This window comes from Lactuca virosa, chromosome 9 (assembly GCF_052849685.1).
Source record: "Lactuca virosa cultivar CGN04683 chromosome 9, Lactuca_virosa_CGN04683_v6, whole genome shotgun sequence".
In the NCBI taxonomy this organism is placed as follows: Eukaryota; Viridiplantae; Streptophyta; class Magnoliopsida; order Asterales; family Asteraceae; genus Lactuca; species Lactuca virosa.
In genome coordinates, this window is record NC_136434.1 from 167,223,619 (window position 1) to 167,242,161 (window position 18,543).

The 18,543-nt window shown below is 32.6% G+C and overlaps 2 protein-coding genes and 2 non-coding genes across 4 annotated transcripts; all 4 read right to left on the reverse strand.

The window, feature by feature from the left end:
• Window positions 1–2,008: 2,008 nt before the first annotated feature.
• Window positions 2,009–2,081, reverse strand: TRNAF-GAA (transfer RNA phenylalanine (anticodon GAA)). The gene has a single exon. It is a non-coding gene; the product is annotated as a tRNA-Phe (tRNA).
• Window positions 2,082–4,208: 2,127 nt separating this feature from the next.
• On the reverse strand, window positions 4,209–4,281 carry TRNAF-GAA (transfer RNA phenylalanine (anticodon GAA)). The gene has a single exon. It is a non-coding gene; the product is annotated as a tRNA-Phe (tRNA).
• A 1,126-nt stretch (window positions 4,282–5,407) lies between these two features.
• LOC145137495 (transducin family protein / WD-40 repeat family protein) lies at window positions 5,408–12,291 on the reverse strand. The gene is made up of 23 exons (XM_079071623.1): window positions 12,071–12,291; window positions 11,426–11,757; window positions 11,222–11,325; window positions 11,064–11,132; window positions 10,450–10,510; window positions 10,221–10,360; window positions 9,941–10,130; window positions 9,771–9,832; window positions 9,350–9,438; window positions 9,162–9,240; window positions 9,032–9,091; window positions 8,400–8,546; window positions 8,211–8,249; window positions 8,013–8,050; window positions 7,360–7,446; window positions 6,989–7,154; window positions 6,801–6,875; window positions 6,569–6,702; window positions 6,420–6,496; window positions 6,242–6,311; window positions 6,079–6,144; window positions 5,863–6,010; window positions 5,408–5,630 (listed from the first exon to the last, which is right to left on the reverse strand). Exons 1-22 carry the CDS (start codon window positions 12,128–12,130, stop codon window positions 5,876–5,878), a joined length of 2,280 nt encoding a protein of 759 aa, XP_078927749.1. The 5' UTR covers window positions 12,131–12,291; the 3' UTR covers window positions 5,408–5,630; window positions 5,863–5,875.
• A 1,419-nt stretch (window positions 12,292–13,710) lies between these two features.
• On the reverse strand, window positions 13,711–15,987 carry LOC145135964 (HVA22-like protein k). The gene is made up of 8 exons (XM_079070179.1): window positions 15,853–15,987; window positions 15,268–15,326; window positions 15,066–15,163; window positions 14,931–14,982; window positions 14,767–14,830; window positions 14,484–14,579; window positions 14,279–14,351; window positions 13,711–14,108 (listed from the first exon to the last, which is right to left on the reverse strand). Exons 1-8 carry the CDS (start codon window positions 15,883–15,885, stop codon window positions 13,960–13,962), a joined length of 624 nt encoding a protein of 207 aa, XP_078926305.1. The 5' UTR covers window positions 15,886–15,987; the 3' UTR covers window positions 13,711–13,959.
• Between the last annotated feature and the right edge of the window lie 2,556 nt (window positions 15,988–18,543).

An 18,543-nucleotide genomic window follows, 5' to 3' on the forward strand; every position in this document is an offset into this window, starting at 1 on the left:
AAAGAGCCACCGTGCCACCTGGTCAACCACTACTTTGACTATCTCGAGCTCCGGACCAGTCCAAGATCGAATTTGACCTCTGGGAAGAACCAAAACAAGAATCGCGTAACATGCTTGAATCATTTCAGGGGTCCCACCTTTGAAATCGGAAACCCTCAACATCGGCATACGAATTTCCGCCACAGCTCTAGGTGGTTTTGACCCTCTTTCAAAAGGGGCATTTTTCTTATTTTCTTTGGGTTCATTTTTCTTAGTTTTGATTTTTGGATTCCCCACCAAAGAGATAGTTCATGGTTTCACTTGTATGTATAACTCAAATCAGATGGAGGTGACAACTCCAGTCTAGATTCAAGATTTCCGAATGTGAAATAATTGGTGATTTCACACCCTAGATTCACGAGACTAACCTTTAATCCTAAACCTAGATTTCACACCCAGATTCACGAGACAACCCTTTAACGAGAGTTCATTTTCTTTTCTTCTATTTTGTAGCCTGCAATGGAGGACACACGTAAATGCATAGAGGAGGTTGGAGGATATAAGGCTACAATGAGATTAAAACCTGTTACGGTGGGTTAAATGGTCTTTTTAATAGGTTAAACGAGAATTGATTCCTTTAATGTACAAAAAAAATAAAAAATCGGATGACCTTTTAAAACAAACACAACAAGTTCGATGAGCTAATATGACATTTAACCTATTTCTAAGAGATACATACCTCGATAATCACAACCAAAAAAAGTTGTCTCACATAATAACCATTTTTTTAAGAAAATATTAGCATATGACCATGTTCGTGGAAATATATATGTTTGAAAATGTATTGTATTTTATGAATATACTAAGCCTAATATTTTAGTACTCATTTTCGAAATTAAGTTTTTTTTCTTTCCAAATGGTTCCCTCTATTTAAGGTGATGTTGTTTTCAAAATTTTTACACGGCTTCAAAATTTCCATTCGAAAATCATTGTGTTTCCTTTTCTCGATGAACAAGTTAGAAATTGAGAATGCATTGTATCTTCAAATTTTGTGAAGAAATTCCTCCTTTAAAATCATTTTGCATAAATGAAAATATGTTATTATTATTTTTTGCACCCTCAAAATCGTTAACATTGTATCTTCAAAAACCTAGAACAAGTTAAGAAAATCTTCGAAAATCTTTTAGTCTGAAATCATGAACTATTTCGTAAATTATGAGCTTTTTAGTAAAAAAACCCTTGAGCCTTTTTACTAATCTTTTGTTTTTTTGGCAATAATATTTTCATTTCGTGTGCTCGAGAGATTATCAAAACAAGAGAAATGAAGATGCCTTTAGGCTAATCAACTGTCATCTATAAAAATGGATCCCGCTATATATTTTATGTCATTTTTCTATAAAAATATATAGTTGGTCTCATTTAAAAATTCAGATTTTTATTTTTTTTCTTTTATATATGCTATGGACCTGGGTTGTATTTCTACAAGTCTAATAAATATCTTTCTCCTTTGTTGGTCTACAGATTGATCGAGCCGGTCACTGTAATCATTTCTTTATTTTCATCACATATTTATGATTTGTTTATCGATTCTTGATCTTAACAAAGAAGTGATTTCTCAAAATCTGGTTCTTACTGGTGTCAAAAAGAAGCTTTAAAAAGACATTTGAAGTTGTCAAATACACTTGTTTGTCTTATTATATGGGAAAAACCTAACAAGTTGTTTTGAAACTCAAACTCGATCACAAACACCCCTGTTAAAGTCGAATGCATGATTCAATCAAGCCCTAAATAAACAACTCCCACAAATTGCACCAAAATCGCATGATAAAAAATAATAATAATAATAATAAACAACCATAACCACAATTAGATAACAGGCATAAATTTTTTAGAAGTTAGGAGGGCTTTGATCGAGCAAATAATATAGTGCTAAGGAGATATGAAATAGGAAATCTGAGCTGTAATATAGCTTCAATCACAAATAAAACAAGTGATTTTTAATTTTCATATAATAATGAAAAAAATGATTTGCGGTGAAGGTGGATCGAACACCTGACCTTCAGATCTTCAGTCTGACGCTCTCCCAACTGAGCTATCCCCGCCATCTTGTCAATACTAGATCAATAAGCTATTTATACAGTAAAATTGGATCTGATAAAAAAAGTTAAAACAAAATATTAAAGAAAAAAGAGAAAAGAAGCATAAATGAGAGTTTTGCAGTTTCTGTTGTTTATTGGAAAATTTTGAAAGTATTTTAGTTACTATGTAAAATCTCATATTTGGCCTTAATTAACTCATTTTTATCATTCTTTTCTATCCTTTATCCAATAATGGACCGACATTAGTCGTTCAAGGTCATGGAGCATGTAGATTCAATCAATCTTTATCCCAATCATCTACGAAATGCATGCATGCTAAAATACAAGGTTGTAAGACAAGAATGGTTAGGGTCATAGAGATGTGAAAAGGTCGTCTTTACACTCTTATGCCTCAATCGACAATCATGAATACGAATCCTTTTTTAATCTTCAGCCAATCCAATCCTCTACATCCAAGCTAGAACCCTTCCCTACCATTTGTTTAATAAACACACAGCTAGCGTACATTTCTAGAAAAGTAAAAAAATAAAACTCACATGTTCCACTTCTTATCAGCAATTTAATGAATACATTCATGCTTCTAAATTTGAATCTCAACAGAGCGTTAATTTGGCGAGTCTCTCCCAAATCAATAGAAAAAGAGTGAAGAAATTGTTGGAGTATGTTGTTGGGTGAGTTGTTGAAATGGAATTAGAGGAGTTTTATAGAGTTAAAAGATGTGCCACCCGGACATTTGAGGTCTTCTAGGAAAAGGTAATTATTTCTCATGAGAATGTTGAGAAATGTCTTGTGGTTAAAAGAATCAAACTTATGATTTGAGGGCTTGGATAAGAAATGTAACATGTAATTATTATTGACCACACTAACAAATTGATCAACTTCCTCTTCCTTTTGTAAATGCAATTTATCTAGGAATTTGTCAACTTCTTGGGCAATGCATGAGTTACCAGATGACATGTTATCTTCATGCCAAGCAAATTCATAAAAACAAAATTTCAACAACGTTCTTCTACTACCAAAGAATTCCCCAGGTAAGTATACATCAATACATAGACCTGTCAATGGGGCTGGTTTTGACCCTGATTCGCTCCAAACCCGTAAGAATTTAACGGATTTGGATTTTAATTTTTGATTCGTTTATCCGTTTACGATCCATACCCGTTTAACCTTTTAGCAAATGGGTCGGGTATGGATCATGGTCGATTCGCTCCACTTATGACCCGTCCCATTTAATATATATATATATATATATATATATATATATATATATATATATATATATGACAACAAAATATACAACTTGATGTCTAAGTAAAATGTGATTTTTATTGTATTGGACTATGAGTATTAATTAATGTACATTTTGTTTAAGTAGACATTTTATTCTTTTGAGAAATATTACTTTGTGGAACACATAAAAATTACAAAAATTTAATATTATAAAAGGGTCGGGTATTCGTTGATTCGGTGGATACGGGTATGGATTAAACTATTCAAGACCCTGAGGGTTATTGGAGCGGGGTGGGTCATGTTTTTATTTTTTTAAACGGGTTTGGATCAATGGTGATTCACGCCAAACTCGCCCCATTGACAGGTCTATCAATACATCATTCCATTCCATGCCATTCGAAAATCATTTGTTTCCTTTCCCCAATAAACATGTTAGAAATTGAGAATGCATTGTATCTTGTAAATCTATGAAGAAATTCCTCATTTAAAATCGTTTTGCATAAACAAAAATATGTACTTAATTATTTTTTGCACCCTAAAAAATCATGAACATTGTATCTTCAAAAATCTCTTAGTCCGAAGTCATGAACTATTTCATAAAATTATGAGATTTTTGTTTTTGGAAAAATTCTTCTACCTTTTTACTAATCTTTTGTTTTTTAGAAAAAATATTTCCATGTCTTATGTACCGGAGAGATTATTAAAACAAGAGAAATTAAGCCAACACATAAATTATTCATGTCTATGACATGATGTCTTTAGGTTCATAGACTGCTGCCTATAAAAATGGTTTGCGGTGAAGGTGATCTGTAAATAGGAAATCTGATCTGTAATACAGCTTCAATAACAAATTAAACAAGTGATTTTTAATTTTCATATAATAAAAAAAAAATAACGATTTGCGGTGAAGGTGGATCGAACACCTGACCTTCAGATCTTCAGTCTGACGCTCTCCCAACTGAGCTATCCCCGCTTTCATGACAGTACAAGATTAATAAGGTATTTAGATAATGAAATCGGATTAGATATATAAAAAAAGCAAATTATTAAACAAAAAGAGAGAAAAGAAGTATAAATGAGAATTTTCCAAATTTGTGTTGTTTATTGGAAATTTTACAAGTATTTTATTTCCTAACTATGTAAAATCTCATTTTTGGCCTTAATTAGCTATTTGTTATCGTTCTTTTTTATTATTTATTCAATAATAAACCGACATTAGTTGCTCAAGGTCCAAGCAATACATAAAATTTACTTAAGTTCAGTGTTCTCCATAAGTTAATCTTTATCCCAATGATCTACGAAATGCATGCATGCTAAAAATTACAATAGATTTCTCGTTAGACATTGAGTTATTTTCATTTATTTAATTAATATCAAATTCATTGAAGAGGTGGTAAGACAAGAATGGTGTTTAAGTATTCCAAAGGGTGATAGAGATATTAAAAGGTCCTCTTTACGCTCTTATGCCTCAATCATTATACATATCCTTTTTTAATCTTCAGCCGATCTTCTACATCCAAGCTAGATCCCTTTCCTACCATTTGTTTAGTAAACCTATAGCTAGCGTCCTTTTCCAGAAAGGTAGTTGCGTGAGTTGCTTCTAAATTTGACTCCTTCCTACAATCTCAAGAGAGCGTTAATTTGGGGAATCTCTTGCTCCCAAATCAATAGAAAAAGAGTGAAGAAATTGTTGGAGTGTGTAGTTGGGTGAGTTGTTGAAATGGAATTAGAGAGTTAAAAAATATGGCAATACTATATATAGTTAAGGACTCAAAGAGATACCAAAATAAACAAACGTAGATGTCATGGATAATATGGATAGTCTAAAGTTGCATTTGAGGTCTTTTTGGAAAAGGTAATTATTTCTCACGAGAATGTTGAGAAATGTGTTGTGGTTAAAAGAACCAAACTTATTTATGATTTGAGGGGTTGGGTAAGAAATGTAACATGTAATTATTATTGACTACACTAACAAATTGATCAACTTCCTCTTCCTTTTGTAAATGCAATTTATCTAGGAATTTGTCAACTTCTTGGGCAATGCATGAATTACCAGATGACATGTTATTTGCATGCCGAACAAATTCATAAAAACAAAATTTCAACAATTTTGAATTTTCTTCTTCCACGAAAAGAATTCCCCATCAGTAAAGTAGAGTAAAACAGATATAATACCCAAGTAAAGTATACACCAATACATCATTCCATTCCATTCTTTTTTACTTTTATATATAAAAACCACCTTAATAATGCCTCCTCAATGTTTCACCATCTTTAAACTTTTTTTTTCTTTTCTTTTCCACCCAGCAATTCCTATCAACTCTGCAAAAAATGTCATCAAAATTAACAATCGACTCCATACGTTAACATGCTTGATTTTTTTGACTTAATGCGGTAAGCTAAGCTATATTTGACTTAAGTCCTAACCTTTTTATAAATTTACCCTCGTTGGTTTTTCAATATAGAGATGAGCAGTTTTTTTTTAAATGTATAAAAGTTGAGTGATCATTAAACATATGAATAAATAGATGACGAAAAGAATTATAATAACTACCAGAGCCAGAGAATCAACCATGCTTTATTACAGCTTCAATATCAGCTCCAACTTGAGCAACTTTCAAATCTTTTGATGCTTTTGCTGATGTGGCAACACTCCCAACGTCAAAGTCCATTGCTATTTTCTTCACAGCACCCTCAACCATCTGTAATTAAACCACCATACCATAAAACACACACATACATTTAAATCTCTCATTCAAATTTAACATACCAGTGATCCAATAGCCACTAGTGCTCGGTATTTCGCATCAACTTCCAAAGTCTCCCCTTCTGCAATCTGTAGGAAAAAAAAAAAAAAACATTTTACAAATTTACCCTTGTTTATTTTCTAATTTAAGTATTTAAAAAAAAAAAAAGGTTTATGTGTATGTTACCTCTAAAGCTGCTGAAAGAACATGAGATTGACCTTCTTCATCCTTCTTTTCAATCAATAGCACAGCATAACTGTAACGCTCAAAACAAGTGGAACAAGACAAAAGATCATTCGTTTTTCATAATTTTCAACATATTAAAAAGAAAAAAAATCCAAATCCAAATGGCAAATTTACTTACTTGAGCACCAATGTAGAATAAGATATTTGGACATTCTTATTTGGAGATGAATAACAACTAGCAAATGCATCAAAAATCTAGAACCTCACCAAAATGGAATTCAGTAGTGTTTTTCATAATAATATTAGGAGAAAAAAAAAAAATGATACCTCAACACGATGGTTTTGCAACCATAGATGGAAACTTGAGTTCTTAAAAAGATTTACTACAGCACGTATACTGGTTAGAAGATTTGGGGGAAGGGGATTATTTGTAACCTTCTTGATTAAATCCAAGAATATATCTGAAGAGTTAAAAAAACAAATCATATTCTAGAACCTTGTGTGTGTGTGTGTGTGTGTTTAATATATTAGTGAGAAATTAGTATAGATAATTAGATACCATTTTCATCACTAACACGTTTCAGAACAGATGATCCGTCTGGATGTAAAATGACCATCCTTAATATGTCAATAACTGCAAAAACAATTTGATGATTTTGTTATAGTATAAAAGTTTTAGAGGTGGTTAATAATTAATTAATAATAATATAATATGCTTATATTATATGTAATTCAAAAGATGCTGACCTGGAAACATCATGGAAAGTGGCCATGATTTCAGTAATTTTGACAATAAGCTGATGTCATCATTTGAAAATTTACTAATATGGTAATGTGATGTGTCCTTTAATGTTTTAGCTATGCCACTCAATCTTGATGTTTCTGACTCACTGAGTGATAAGCCCTGTTGGTCCTAAAATACAAATACAAAAATGGGAATAAAAGTTTGCACTTGTGTAAAAAATCTAACTTTATAATCTTTTCTTTCTATTTTGTGTATAGGAAAATGTTATGATGCTTGTCACACAGACAGAGAGTGAAGAAAAAGCCAAGCCTCTAAAGATTTAAAGATTTCATCTAATCTAATCTAATGAAAAGAATAAAATGATACTACTTACCGGGTCAGAGCCTAAAGCATTGTTGAATTCGGAAATCTTTTTAAGGATTCCATCAAATTGAGCAGCATCAAAAACAACCATTCCTTTCTGTAAAGAGTTATTGCCAATTGTCAGTTATTAAAAAAAAAAAAACTAATTTATAAAATAAACAAACCTTAAAAAAGTTTTGAGATGGTTTATGAGATTTAAATGGATTAAAGTTGGCATGTGTATTTCTTACATTTTATATAAAGTGGAGAAATCGGTGGAATTTATACAGACCATCAGGAAGTTTTTGGGTATTATTAATAATCAAAGGGGAGGGAAATGAAATGATAGAAGAGTTCAATGGAGGGGAGGGGCCAAACTATAAACTGGAGGCTTCTATATCTATATTGGTAATAAAGACTAGATTTTATTATTATAAAACCCTAACCTTGGCTTGACGCCAAACACACACACACTAAAATTGGTGTTAGGGATTCAGCTTAATCTAGACACAAATGGGTGTCCTTTTAGAAATTAAAAGAAAAAGGAAGGACTTGTAGAGTTACTTTTACTTTAATTCATGAAAATGATGGATATTAGTTCCTAAAAGCTTCCAAATTAGGTTTACTCAAACATAAGAAAATGGTTATCTTGCATATAAATATAATATAATGGATTAAGCATACCTTGGGAATGTGTTTGAAGGTTGGTTTGGTTGATACAGCTGTTCCAAATATTTGCAAACAAAATTGATCAGGAAAAAGAACATCATCATCATATTATATAAAAAATGAGCAAAATGAAACTCCTCTATTAGTATTAGTATTAGTATTAGTATTAGTATTAGTATTAGACAGACAGTCAGCACAGATGACAGAACATACCACCAGACCTGGAAGGCTGCCCTGGCACATAAGCACTGGCTGAAAAATGAGACATAACATATATAAGTTATAATCAGAAATCTAAAATGGATAGATAAATAATAAAACAACATAATTAATTATTAGTATTGGATCACAATCACAGTATGTCATGTCATGTGATTGTGATGATGGATATGTAGTACTTACAACCAGTGTAAGGATCACGGAATGATGAATCAAGAATGAAATCTTTTTGTCCTGAATTTTGTAATATAAACTCAACCACTTGTTGGCGATACGAGAGGGGCAGATTCTCTTTCAGAAGCCACTTATCAGCTGTGTCATATGCATTGTCTGTAAACACAAAACCACACCCCTTTTTCTTATCAGTAAAGTAAATTACAAAAATGCTTCCTGATTTTTACTTCAAAATTGGAACATTTTTCAATTCTGGTCCTTGTTCAGAGTCCAACAATGGACTCCGAAAAGTAACAAGCCTATATTTCAATTTTCCTAATTAAAACGGATCAAGGAAACAATTCCTAACTAACTAGCCCATAATAATAATAATTATTATCTAATAACTTTACATATATCCATCTTCATCCCAAGAAGGACTTTCTGATTTCAAGGTTTTATATCAATTTCAGTCCCTATTTCAAGATTTCATATCAACTTTCGTCCTTATTTCAAGCTTCTAGGGACCAAAATCAACATGAAACCTTGAAATGAAGACCAAAATTGAAAACACAAGCAACTTTTTTGCAAATTAATCTTTTTTCTTAATAATGATCCATTATGTTACCAAATCATATCTTGATATAAAAAAAAGAAACTACCTGATCTGTTATATGGCAATTTGCGAATAGGTTCACCGTCTCCAATATCCACATCAAACACTGATTTACAAGTTTTTGTGGTATCAGTAGGAAAAAAAAAAAAAAAAAAGTCAAAAGTCAAAAGGCTCACCATAATCATATTGTACTCCATCAAGAACCGGGCGCTTCATGCCATTGCCATCATCAGGCCCATCAATTACTTCCCCTATCTGAAATAGGCAAAAGAAAATGCTAATTAATGAGAACAACATATCATCACACCTGATTGATGATTAGAATCAAATCATTTAGTGCATTAAACATCATTCAGAATAATACCTTATCCCATGTTTGATTCTGCATATTCCATGCATATGCAACACCATTGTCACCCTCACGCACAACAATTGTCTGTCCATCTTTGGTACCTGATCAAAGGGCTTTTGAATTAAAAAAACTTTTTTCCCAAATCTTTTAAAGAGCCGTTGTTCCAAGATTATTGCATTTGCAAACAAATCTCAAAGATGTTATCGTTAAAAGAATGATATATATCTCAAAGATGAATCCAAAGAGTATTATTACAGTTAATGAGACGAAGAAAATGATAAGCTAATCAAATAGACAAAGACAACTTTGAATCCCCCAATAATTAATAACCCCAATTAAAACAGTTGCTACACAATTGAATATCATAGAATGCTCAAATAACAATAAAAAAAATATATAGTTTCATGTGGTGTGGCCCTAATATTGATGGTACCTGGAACCTGCAAAGCTTCTAGACCAGGTAATTCCTCCAATTTCAACCCTCCAACTCGCTTCCTAACAAAAACAAAATCAAGATATGATTTATTATCAAAACTTTAATGATACAATCTATTAAAATCTTATATAATATTTCTGATACAAAGGGCAAAATTGTTAAGATACCTGCTGCCCTTGTAATGCGAAAGTAGAGAAGCATATCCCTCAAGTTCTTGGGTCTCAGCTATCAAACTTTTATGTGCAGTCCAAACACGTGCAACCCCATCCGAACATGCAGTCACAATATCACCATTTTCCAAGAATTTCACATCCCAAACACAACCAGGATGCTCTATGCTTTGTACACAAACTCCATCTACAACCCAAAAACACATACTCTCAATAACTACACTCCAAAACAGTTAAAATTCAATAATGGAAAGAACAAGATATATATATTCATTACCTTTCCATATTTTAGCTGATCCATCTTCACTACCACTGACCACAAGCCCAGATTTATGAGCATCAACAGCATACACAATAGCAGTATGACCAACCATCTCCAATAAAACCTCACCAGTCACTGCCCATAATCTTATGGTTCTGTTTATAAAACCAAGATGACCCGAAATTTAAAAAAAGAAAATCATAAAAAAAAAATCAGAATCTATTGTGTTTAAGAGAAATCTTACCCATCATGTGATGCAGAAAGTATGCCCAAATCAGGCATTATGGCTAAACCTCTCACTGTATCTGCAAATTAAATAACATTCATTTCCAAACAATAAATGCATCAGTATACCATCTTGTTGAATCAAAAAGTGATGTATGTTGAGATCAAAAGTATTAAGATACATATATGCTTTCTGAAGAAGAGAGATCGGAAGTCAGAAGACAAACACATAAAGATTCTCAGTATCTTGAAAACACGTGGCAAGCAATTATTGGAGTAAAGGTTAACCGACTTAACTGCTATGCCTATATACAAATACAAATAATTGTAATTCTCTCAGATAAATACGACGGACTGAGTGTTCAACTAATCTAGCGTGTGTAAATGTGTGATTTGTTCATCTTAATTCTAGTTAAACATCATTTTCATTTCTACCAGCTTTTACCTCAAGTAAAACAAGCCCATAGATGAGGCACATCTGGATAAAGTATGATGAGATCACAATTCACAAAGAAAGAAAAAAGACAGATACACTGAAAGCACTTACCTTTCAATATAATACTTATCTATTTATATGTGTATGCACTAACATTTGCTGCCCACGCTTTAACAAATACAAAGATAGAAACATACCTGAGTGCCCAGAAAAGGTATGTGTACATTTGCTTCCCTTCCAAAGCTTTATAGTTGTGTCACTTGAACCTGGATAACAATTATATCAGAAAGATTCTTCTTTTATAAAATAAAATAAAATCAGACAATGTGAAATAATGAACAAGATGTATTTCAACCTGTAATAAGCTCTCCGGAAGGTAATGTCCTTATTGCTTGGATTGGTGCCTTGTGAGCTTCCCAAACCTCAACTTGATGTTCTCCCTTCCAACGTCTTAGTGTACTTTCATGAAGTAAAAGAGAATGAAAACCAACATCAAGCACTATGATAGGCAAAAAATTCATTGGGAATATAGCAAAAATTCCAAAAACAAATAACTAACCAATCAACAGATGCAGATATAATGTCTGATCCATCCAAAGTGACTCCTGTCACTTGCATTTTATGCCCTTTCAGTGTCTGAACTTTCTCGCCTGTTGCTAAATCCCATACCAAAACAAGGGTGTCCATTCCACCAGATATAAGGGCCCCTTCTGGAAACTGTTCATTAGGGGGAACCCAAGCTAGTGGTCCAACAAAACTAGTATGCCCAAGTAGTATCTTTGATGAAGTGTGAGAAGAATTGTTAGTCTGATCCAAAGACCATAACCTAATGGTTCGGTCTCTTGATGAAGTTGCTATTCCACCATTGTCGCATACACATATACCACGAACCTAACAATTAAACAAACAATTCAAAATTCATCGCTAATTTCAGAACCAAAGGAATCTAAAATACTAATTGCCGTATAGTAATCAGAATGTCAATCAGATGAATGCGATAGAGATAACAAAATCTACATAAAAATCAAAAAATAAACCTAGATCAACTACAAGATGGTTCAAATTCCAATTTCATTCTCCCAACCATCGCACGAACCCGATCATAAAGTAAAAAAAATAAAAAATTGAACTCGTTAGCAACTTAATCTACTGGAAACCCCCGTATGCATGAATTACAATGAAGGAGTAGATAGATGATACGTACGTCGTCTTCATGACCTCGAAGCTGACAGCGTAACCGGTACTCAGAGAAGTCGATATCCATAGCGATATTAAAAAACGAGGGTTTTAGAGAGCGAAAATGTGAAGAGAGAGGGTAAATGTATATAGGGTTTTGTGAAAGAGGAAGCAATTGGATTCAATTATCGTCTCCGGTGAATCGGCGTCTATGGCATCGCTTGTGCTCCAAGAAGGTTTTCTTGAACGATATAAAACCTCTTTCATTTGGACTCTGCTGACTGGAAAAAGAAAAACTCATCAAGTTATTACTTGTACATTAAACAATGGAAGTTGTACGTTGTTATGACTTTATCAATTTTAACTCTGGAAACAAGAAATGAGAACTAGAATTACAAAAATAGTCCCTCAATTAACAAAGATCTAAAAGAATATCACGAAATTATAGCATTTAACAAAATTATATTGTTCATCGTTTTCTTTTTATCAAAATAACTATCAATTTTGCATGTCTTGATGAGTTGCCTATTAGCTTTAATGATTGGTCTTTTATTGCTCAGTGGTGGGATTGTAACCTATCTTTCTTCAGGTTTGTTTTCTTAGCGTGTTAATTTATCATATATCAATGTTGTGTTTGACACGCTAACTGAAAAAGTAGTTTTTAGGTTATAAACTAGCTTATCAGTAAACAATCTCAAATAGTTTTCTAAAAAACTAGCTATAAGCTATGATAAGCTCAAAAAATAAGTTAGCTTATACGTGCCAAAAACCGAAACTAAGGCTCAAAAAAGTCGGTTTGAAGCGGTGATCTTGTCAACGTGTTGGATGTTACGGAAGCATAAGAACACTAAATTATTTGGATAAGTCGAACAAAAGAAGGCGATCGTATGTGACTTAATCATTTCTTGTTTCTTTTTGAGATACTTAATAGAAGCAAAATATAAAATTGAGTTGGCGGGTTTCAAAATCCAACATTTGCTATTTTTATCTTGTAATAGGTCTTTTTTTCCGATCGTCTTGCTAGTTAATAAAAATTTTGCCGGTCAAAACAAATGTTATTGTAAAGTAATACTTTTTTTTTTAAATATGACATGCACTTAAAATGACAAAATAGATGACGGTTATAGAATATTTCAAAAACGTGAGGATAATTTGTTAATTATTATTATTATTATTATTATTATATATGTATCCGAAAATGCTTAATGATCAGAGAGCATTGATAATACTAAGTTTTTGTTAAATAAAATAGAAAAACCCAAAAAAAATCATTAAATACCAATAACTGTAAATGTTCTAACCATATGTTCTGCTGATTTATAAAGGATGCTACTATACATACCCACCATCTCACTCACATAAATTGTCAAATCATGGGGTACAAACACTATCTTACTCACAAAGGAGTGCACAAAACAATTTAGGAGGAAACATATAAAATTTTCCTCTATAAATTATAGCAATTTACTATACCGATATAGTTGTTAAAAGAATATTTATTATAAAGACTGCTGTAATTTTCTTTTATCTGTTTATAGTATTATATTTTCAGGTTTTTTTTATTAAGAGATTATGCTAGTTTCAAGTTTGATGAAAATTATGAGAGGTCATGGCACATGTCTTATACAGGGCAAAGACTTTTTCTAAGACTAATTCAGATGATAAAGATGAGAAGGACATTCAAGTCTTTTGAACAGACAAGATATCGAGAGAACCAGTCTGTGTCCCACCTTGTTGGATGGGACAACAAGTCCTAGTCCTAGTCAAATGCAGTACAATACATCGGGAAACAACTACATAAACAGACAAAAGAGCTATTAAAAAAGCATGCTAAAGATTAAGTTGCAATAATTCTAGAACTAGGAGGAGGATAACTCTAATAAGAAGTTTTAAAATATAGACAATGTTTTATTAAGCCTAAGATGCTGCAGAAACAGATACGTATTCATCATCATCATCATCATTATCATCATCATCATCTGATTCCACCTGTTGACGTGGACCCACAATTGCTCTTCTCTCTTGTGTTGCAACGGGTTGACTGCTACCGTTGATCAACTGCTTCACTGATTAAAAAATTCTACTATAAGTATAATACAATTTTAATTAAAATGACAAGTTCAATTTCTGAAAAGTAACAAGAAAATATACTTTTACATTATTCTTATTTTGGGTTTTAATGAGTTTTTATCATGTTCATATAAGAAACAAGCAAAAAAAGCATCACAAGATATACCTGACATCAGAAACTTCATCATAATTGTCTTCATAAACTGAAATTCACCTTGGTGAGCACTGACGAATTTACCCTGAAAGTCTTCCCTTGTTAACTTTTGACTAGACATTTATCAGATTATTAACTTTAATGTCTTTTAAACAACTACAATATAAAGTATAAACAGTTGATTATGCAACAAAAAAACGAGTGTGAAGAGGTTTACAGCTTCATTGTAGAACAACCCCACAATTTGATCAAGCTTAGCTTGATGCCTTAATAATAAAGGACGCAAATGATTCATATATAATTGCTTAGCCCCCTGTAGAATTGTAAAGTAATTAGCATCAAAACTAAAAGAGTCATAATGGAATTAGAATCAGAGATTGGGTTGAAAAAGGGGAATAAAAAAGAGGGACACCACAACAGATCAAAGTTTGATTTTGATATGTTTTAGATGTTGAGTTGGGATTGTTAAATTTATCATAATATTAAAAAAGTTTGCTTACATTTGTGGTGGGAAGTTGAAGCCAAGCAAGAAATGCAAGCTTCATGTGATAGTAAAGTGGAAACCTGAAAAAGTAAACAAGGAGTTCACTAATGGAAACTTGAGAATGCTAATAGTTATACCAAAAGAAAAAAAAAAGTTTTTCTGTTTGAAGATAATAAATACCAGGATATGAATCTGTCTGCAAATATCTCTCCAACACTAAAAGACCCATAAACTGCAAAAATTATATATACATGTAAACAGAAACAGATCATTAAATCAAAATTAATGTGTATGAATATAGCATTCACTAATTACCTGCCCAGTATAAAAGCCACTTGTGTTGCTCATTTGGATCTTTCGCCTCTATTGCTTTGAATGTGGAGTAAACTGGTAATGCAACCCCCACAGTGCAGCTGCACAAACAATAATCATACATCAATTTTATCATTCAGATATTAATTAAACAAATAGATTACTTTATAATGAATGAATCATCATTTCAAAGCTTATTAATTACCATGCTGTTCGGATTACAATATTGGAATTAAGGGGGACAAGAAGCAATCTCAAACCAGCCTGCATTAGTAACACAAAATCAGTTCAGATCAAAGGTGAAGAGCAGATAAGTTTCATAACAAAAAGCACCTGAAAGTGCATTATAGTGTAAATTTGATTTTGGAGCTCATATTAGAGTTAGAAAAGTTAATTGATTAGTCAGATTATGTAAAACCGTTTTTCTGATGCACTGATGAAGAAGATCACGATACAATTAAAAAAAAAAAAACAAACATCTACACAAATCATTTACCCTTTCATCTCCGAAGATAAAACTCGACAAATTCAACAAAAATCATCGGCTAAACGAACCTGTTAGTGTAACTAATGTAAAATTGGTTCCGGAGAGATACTTAACCACACAGTAAACCTTCTTAACTCTCAAGCCACTTAACTATTCAATATCTATATTTCCAGTATTCGAAAAACAGATAACAGAACATTGATAGTAAAATCAAGCTCGATCATTGAGAAAATGCTTGAATTTACTATAACAAGTCAAAAACAAAAGAAAAACCCTAACAAATTAGAGATGGAGTTTGATTACCTCAGTCGGCATATTTGATCCAAGGAACGCCATTGGATCAAGAGAGAGGTTCTGTGATTGAATTGAGTTGACTATACAATGATATAATGATCGAATGATTCTGTTACGTAACAGAAAACAAATACGATGAACAAATTAAGCGAAGAGTCCGCTCGGCTTTGAAGAACATATTTATATCCCGGTCCATAAGTTTTATCAGTTTGACATGGAGGTCCCTATACTTTAATTGTAGCTTGTATTATTAATTTACGGGTGAGATACAAATAATATGTTACGGATGGGAATCCCCTAATCTAATAAATAAAACCAATTTTGCAAAGTGGCAATCTCTTAGCCTTCCCTAATCTAAGTGAATTTCCGAATTTTCCCTTTGGTCAATTCAAATCACGGTGGAGAAAAATTAGGTAGAGAAAAATTAGGAACTAGATCTGCATTTAAAATGGAAACATGATTCCTTCATTCGACTTAGAGAATATCTTCAACAGTTTTTTCTGCATTTAAGCCCGTGGAGTTGTAATCTCCGAGAAGAGATCAATCATCAACCCAAATCTCCCTAAATCGGAAATATATCATCAACACAAATCAATATGTTACTTCCTTCTTTATTCTTTATCTCCCCCGTTTCCCGCTATAACCCTATCAGAGACGAATAAGAAGGAGAAGCCGAATTTCTGTTAAATAATTGTTGTTAAGCAACAACTAGAGCGGTTCATGATTGATCTCTTCTAGGAGAGTACAACTCCAAAAAGCTTCAATTTTAGAGATTTCTGACGAGGCTGAGCGTAATCCGATCAATGTTGATCTTTCGGTTCAAGGCTGCTGTTTTAAAACCCTATTTTTACGGTAATCATCGTTGTTCATCGTCTCCATTAAGTTCCTTATTCTCAAGCAAATATTGGTTAATTCAAAAGACGAGGGTTCGGTTATGGTTGTCGTCATCGTTAAGGAGGTTAAAGAGACAAGATAGAACGAAAATACCATCGCACCACCACACATTCTAACACTCCTAAGGTGTACATTACCTAGAAACCTTGGATCTATGTTTGGCTAAAATACATGCAAAATAATTTTTCCAAGGTTCATAACCTATCTAGCATGGCATGGGGGTACTTTTAAACATAAAAGAAACTAGAAGAATTACATACCTTTAGTAGTGAGTTGATTCCTTAGGAGTTTGAGAGTCTAGCACCAATAATGTGAATGCCTTAAATGGAAATCACAAAACACCACAATCTTGGAAAACTTTATGAGAGAGTATGTTTGCTCTAGAAATCGACCACTCTTATGCACACACACATAGTCACATTTCAAGCATCACAAGCCTCTTTATATAGTGTAGATGATTAGGGTTATGAACCATGTAAACCCTAATAACCCATGTCTTTTCCAAGGATCCATGAGTTAAAAGCTCAATGGATCATCCATGGACTCCCATGCAAGCTTTGCCCATTTCCTAATGAGTATTAGCCCACACTATATAAATATAATAGCCCATATTTAATTAGTCACCTTTTGATCACCAAATTAATTCATAATTAATTTAAGATCAATACTAATTAAATAATATGATTTCATATTAATATATTATAACTTATAATATATTAATAAGTCATAAACATACTATTCTCATAATATTATCCATATAAATAGTTCGGGTGAAGTGCAACCCAAATGGACCATGTCGGGTCGGGTCAACTATATACCAAATAAGTTATGGACTTAGACACCTTATCCAACAGTCTCCCACTTTGATAAGTCTGGTAATTGTATTTGCCTATATAGCTTCAGGAACCAACCGACAATCGTAGCTCTCGAAAACTCTGTTGAACTATGAAGCGCCATTTTAGATAAGTGATCATATAATCCTCTGCTCTCATGATATCAGTCGAACAAATACATGGAACAATGTCTTACTTATTGTCCAGCAGTTTGTTTCCCGATTTCCGATTTGTTTGACAAAGAACTTAATCGAACAAATCAATTTAGTTCTGATCGGGCCCGGTACATAGGTTAAAACAAAATCATCGAGGGGCCCATATATCTCTTCTAATCCTCCAAGGACTAGAAGGAACAGATAAACTTCGACTCATATACTTGTTTCTACTACTTGTTGAATTATACACAAAGGCACGTTTTATAACATCAAGTTAATGATGCTTTTTCGTGCAATCAATGTACAACCAACTCATAGGTAACAACTCATATCTCTAGGTTTGAAGACTTATATGATATTACTATCTCACGATCACTCGAGATAAATTCCATGAAGTGATGCAAGTGAGTGTGGGTTTATTCCAATACTCAGAACTTCTGAGCACTCATGAATGTTGTAGCAACCATTGCTATGGCTAAACACCTTTAGTCATCTATAAGCCCAATTCATGACAGTCTTAATTCATACCTACTTCCGACGTATGACCGACTGTGGAAGTTTGAATAACTTAGTCATTCGGAAAGAATAACCTAGTTATTATGGAAGTCAAAACATGCAAAGTGAAACACAAGAATAATTGAATCCAATATGGTCTCAGCACTTATGAATATAAATAAAACACCTTTTATTCATCACCATATTGATTCCACATTATTTTGTTTCGATTTATCAACTTAACACTTGAATTAAAACAATAGTTGTCTCATGCTCCAAGCATGTACACTTTGTTTTCTAAACAATAGTCATGTCATACTCCA